The 5,062-nt window shown below is 41.4% G+C and overlaps 1 protein-coding gene across 1 annotated transcript; it reads right to left on the reverse strand.

Annotated features, from left to right (window-relative positions):
- Positions 1-692: 692 nt before the first annotated feature.
- LOC142750880 (protein kinase C delta type-like) lies at positions 693-4,847 on the reverse strand. Its single transcript, XM_075859859.1, has 4 exons — positions 4,547-4,847; positions 1,489-3,181; positions 1,230-1,363; positions 693-901 (listed from the first exon to the last, which is right to left on the reverse strand). The coding sequence occupies exons 1-2, from the start codon at positions 4,815-4,817 to the stop codon at positions 1,800-1,802; spliced, it is 1,653 nt and encodes a 550-aa protein (XP_075715974.1). The 5' UTR covers positions 4,818-4,847; the 3' UTR covers positions 693-901; positions 1,230-1,363; positions 1,489-1,799.
- Positions 4,848-5,062: the final 215 nt, after the last annotated feature.

Raw genomic sequence — 5,062 nt, forward strand, 5'->3', positions numbered from 1 at the left:
ACCATGACCTCCTGCCCAGGGGGTTGACGTGTTGTGGTGTCTTCAAGCATCGCCAAAAACGCTTTAATTGTTTTTTTTGCTATGGTCTTCACAGTCCTCTATGTACACCACTGCCTTCAGAGTTTAGTTGCCCACACACATACAATAGCTATCGGCCCGTTCGGCTAACCGCAACTCCACCATAAACATGTCGAGCAGGCATGTTTTTTCAATAGGGAAAGTGGTCTGGCCATGGCTTATATTCCGTGGTAACAAAGGATCAGCCATATTAAAATCATACATGCTCGAACCTTCTTTGCTCTGATATGTGCTGTCGTGGAAAATGTCAGGACAACCATCTATATATATATAAAAACCAAAAACCTACACATATTAGATATCTAAACGACCGTAATAACTTGAAGAATGAGCTTAACAGGTTATTTAGTGTGAAACGAGAACGGGATAAAAAATAAAAAACAAAAATTATGCAGAGAACCGCTTTTTTTTATAGATTTACGCCGTAAAAATAAATTATACTACCCCGAAGTTGCATAAAAGAAAAGTAAAATTTCTCCCGCAGAAAACAAGGCCTCATATGGCCATGTCAATGCAAAAATAAAAAAGTGCACTCAAACCAATACCCAAACCACTAAATATTAGAAATTAATGTAAAGAAAGAGAATTTACAGCGATGATGTTATAATATTTATTAGAGCCAAAGAAGTAACATGGTAATAAGCTCCTTCTAGTCATATAGACCAGTAAACCGTCGTGAGTCGCAGCTAATAACAGGAGGGTCTGATGGATGGTCCCCCTGTGAGTGTCCTTAGATGGACTGTTGCGGCACCTTCTTGGTAATCCTCGTGGTCTTGATATTAATGGAGTATTTGGTTTCTATAGTTCTCACTGGATAAACGACCTGAAAATATAGAAAGAGAATCCTACATAAAGAGCCGTCTATAGTGTTTACGGGAGAATTCCTTTGGCTCCTTTTCTTGGCACCATCAACAGAAATCTGTCAAAGGAGATAGGAGCTGTAGCAATGTCCATCATCATGTCAAGACAGTTCATATTCTCTTAACATTTATAGAATATAGACCTACATGACTAATTTCCCATTGTGTGACTTTATTTGTATCCAAACTGCTATTACTTATAAAGGGAAGAATTTGGGTAATGTGCGTATAATAGGGAATGGGTTCCTTATTATTTCATATGTAAAACACATCATATCATTTATTTCTTACCGTCTTTTAGATGTTCTGGAGCTCGGCCTCCGTTCAGAGAACTGGAAACTGACCATGAAGAGCATGGTGCTGCTGGACTCCACGTAGATGCAGCAGGTGACAGTAGCTGCATCCAGGTGGAAATGGTAAGTGACCTAGAAAATACCAGATGAATGGTAAGAAGCCCATATTCTATATATTACACACTGCATGATGTATTCAATAAGAGAACCAACATAAAATATTACATCAGTAAATAATCCCAACTAAATCTGCTCACCTGTCATGATGATACGTATCTCACACGGTTTCACTCTTTTTTAATAGCAGCCGTCCATTGATGATAGTTAGGGTGGGCAGTGCTTACAGGGGCTGTCATGATGTTTCTGGTTCTTTGTTTGACACCCAACTGTTGGAGCAGGTTGTTTTTTATGTTTTTATTTTTTTTACAGGAAGGACAGGATGGCCACAGAAAGGACAGATGTTGTTGTCTACGTCTATAGATTGGATGAGGTTGAGGACTTTTTCTTGATGTCTAGCTCTGGTGTTCTGCTACAGATGTGTGGCTCGTCTAGCAGTCCTGTCCTGTTTTTATTTTCTGGATGGCCATTTGGAAAACAGTTTGACCACCCAGTCAGTGATCTGCACGATGTTGGTGGGATGATAGGTTTCAGACCACGCAGGACATACAAAGCTGAAGTCTTCAAACAGCTTCTGAGACTTTATGCTGTACGGCTCTTCCATGTAGCACAGAGTAGAAGTAACGTTTAGGTCCTCAGGAACTGACACGAGTATCTCAGGGGGAACTGCTGTCCGGTTTTCCACATCATTCCAGTTCACAGCTGAGAAAAATGGATGTTTTCTGATGTTTCCTTTGACTCCCAGCCGACTGTGGTTGTTCTTGTTTAGAAGCCCTTTTAATATCTGCACTGTCTCAGGGGTTAGGTACTCTGGGTATGAAGGCGTTTTGGTGTTGACGGCATAATTCATCAATTCCTTTGTTGTGCCGTAGAAAGGGTGCCAACCCGAGGACATTTTGAACAAAGTCGCTCCCAGAGCAAAGAAGTCAACCCCTCGTCCATGTTCCAGGCACTTGACCATTTCTGGGGCAGCGTGTCCTGGTGTTCCTCTGCAATACTCTGCAGTGCGCTCATACACATTCATGATAGAAATGCCAAAATCGGCTAATTTGACGTGGCCCTCTCTGGTCAGTAGGATGTTTTTGGGCTTCAGGTCGCGGTGTATGATGCCTTTTTTATGCAGGAACTGCAAACCGCAAACCACTTCTGCTGTTAGAAATCTTGATGTGGGAAAATCCAGACGAAAGTACTTCTCAATAAAATCATGTAGGTTCCCCCTGGTGGCCAGTTCCATCACATAATAGACGTAGCTTTTAGTCTGGAAGGCAGCAAGGCCATGAACTAGGTAGTGGTTCTCGTGAGATAGATGGAGAATCTCACGTTCTGACAGGTTGTACCCATACTCTGTGTGTATCTTCTTGTTGACCACTTTAATGGCAACATGTTCTTTCCGGATGACATCTGTTGCCACCAAAACTTTTCCGAAACCTCCTTTTGCTAATAGAGTGTGGAAAGTAAAGGTTTTCAGAGATAGGGCTACTGTGGCAGTCTTCTTCTTATAAGTAGATGTGGCCACTGGCTCTTCCAGACAGGCATTGTCACTTTTTTCTTCACGACAACTGCTGCAACTTTGTGATATGTTTGGTGTCGCTCTGCCTTTCCTGTCCTCGGTCTCCTCTCCAGCAAGTTTCTCACTATCCAGACCACTATAGTATTGTATGTATAGGGTCTCATGGATGTGGAATTGATCTTGGATCTGATGGTAATGTTGGAGAATTTGTTGTTCCACATAGCTGGTTGTCAGCTTGTCTTTCTCCTGTCCATCTGCCTTCAGGCTCTGATCTTCATTTTTACCATCATCAGGTTTTTCGTTCCTGTCAGATGTCACATTGACTTTTTAAAGAAGAAATAGATAAAGATTTTAATGTTATTATTATCATGGCAGAATTATTGATATGTTGTCACATAATGAAATATAACAGTATTGGTAAAGAAAGGCCTTGACAAAGCGTGGGTACACGAAAATGGCCGTAGGCTTGAGCTCCACATCCACACTTCTTTTACTTGTCTTGCCGCAACAATAAATGAATAATTCGACTGATGGTGAGTACCGTGGATTTTCTCTACCAATAATGTTATACTTATACTTAGCCTTTTCACTACTGAGCACTACCTGTTGGGGATTGATTTGAATCTGTTTAGACAAGTGCTTCTGTCTATTGCTGGGACTTCAAGTGCCAAAGCAGTGCCGATCTTTTTCCGATCTTCTGGAGAACTGCATAATGAAATATAAAAATCCGGCCTTGTTGCCCATAGCAACCACAGTGCAGCTTTCATTTTACACAGCAGTTTAAGAAATGAAAGCTGAGCTCTGATTGGTTGCTATGGGTAACGAGGCCTGTTTCCATGCATTGCTCAATGACGCCCCACTAAATGTCATAATTCAGTCTTGGTAAAAGGGCAGATATTATATGGAGAAAGTGGTTGGTGACTTTTCTGTTATTGTTTTGCCAAATACATCGGTCATGGTATGACACATGCCTAAAACTTTTTGTGAAATTTTCTTGACATGTTGGCAAATAGCGATATTCACAATAAATCCTCATATATCCTGTATCTCTGTTGTGCATATGACACATGACGGAGACAAAAAAAATATCTAGATGTTCCTGTAGGGCATGTGGAAAATTGTACCTTGGGACGAATTTATTAAATGGTTCCTATACTACACTATATATACTACATTATAGTTAGGACTAGGTGCATGCAGATCGCTGGGACTGCAGAGGAGATCCAATGTATAGAATATAATACCACCCCAAATACACCCACTTACACCCACATTATAGTGAGATCATGCCTTCTCTGCAAGTCCCACATACTTTAGACTCCACACACCAAAGAGAAGGCCCCTGGGGCTTTATCTATATCTGGGGCTTTATCTACATTGGGCATAATACATATAACAATACATAATATTACACATCACTGTGACTATTCAATATTATAAACTGAGGCAGTAAATAGATATTTTCACCTGTTCTAAAAGATCGTTGAATTTTACTGGAAAAGGTATCAAAACTGGTGCAAAAGAAAAGTGGAGTAGTTGCCCCTGGCAACCAATCAAGTTCTAGCTTTTATTTTTCCAAAGGGCCTCTGAAAAATAGGTGGAATCTGATTGGTTGCCAAGGGCGACTATTCCACTTTTCCTGATACATCTCGCACACTATGTGTTAAAAAATTTAGATAATTTCCTACCTTTGTCGTCCACTTGACCGATGTTACTGGGTCCTGGGACTTCATCGGAAGGTTTATTTTCCTTTTTGCCTTTGTTCCTCCTCCGCTTACATCCAGTAAGCATTGCAAAGGCTTTCTGCAGGCGCGCTAAGAAGCGAGATGTTCTGCTCTTAGCTTTTCCCGCAGTCTCCTGTCTCTCTTCTCCTACTTTCTTTTTGTCTCTCTCCTCTCCTCTACTCTCTTCTCCTCCTTTAATCTCTAGATGCTTCGTCTTCTTCTTCGCTTTCAGCATTTTTGAGCTCTCACGTGCGCCTCTCCTCGTCAGTAGTGTGTGAGTGCAAAGAACCTTACCTGTGCACCGGTGTATGAAGCCACCTGGCATTGTGATGTCATCAGCTTTGTCATACGGTTCTACAGCCTGGCATCTGGCATTGTGATGTCATCGGCTATGTGATAAGGTTTCCACATCCTGGCATTTGGCATCGTGATGTAACTGGCTATGTCCTAAGGTTTCGACATCATGGTATTTGGCATTGT

Source organism: Rhinoderma darwinii, chromosome 3, assembly GCF_050947455.1.
Source record: "Rhinoderma darwinii isolate aRhiDar2 chromosome 3, aRhiDar2.hap1, whole genome shotgun sequence".
NCBI lineage: Eukaryota > Metazoa > Chordata > Amphibia > Anura > Rhinodermatidae > Rhinoderma > Rhinoderma darwinii.

Bases quoted from the DNA above. Each gene is read 5' to 3' on its own strand.
- LOC142750880 (XM_075859859.1), bottom strand. From the start codon at position 4,817: ATGCTGAAAGCGAAGAAGAAGACGAAGCATCTAGAGATTAAAGGAGGA. The intron at 3,182-4,546 runs GTAGGAAATTAT...TTCTTTAAAAAG, and splicing joins CGGTCAAGTGGACGACAAAG to TCAATGTGACATCTGACAGG.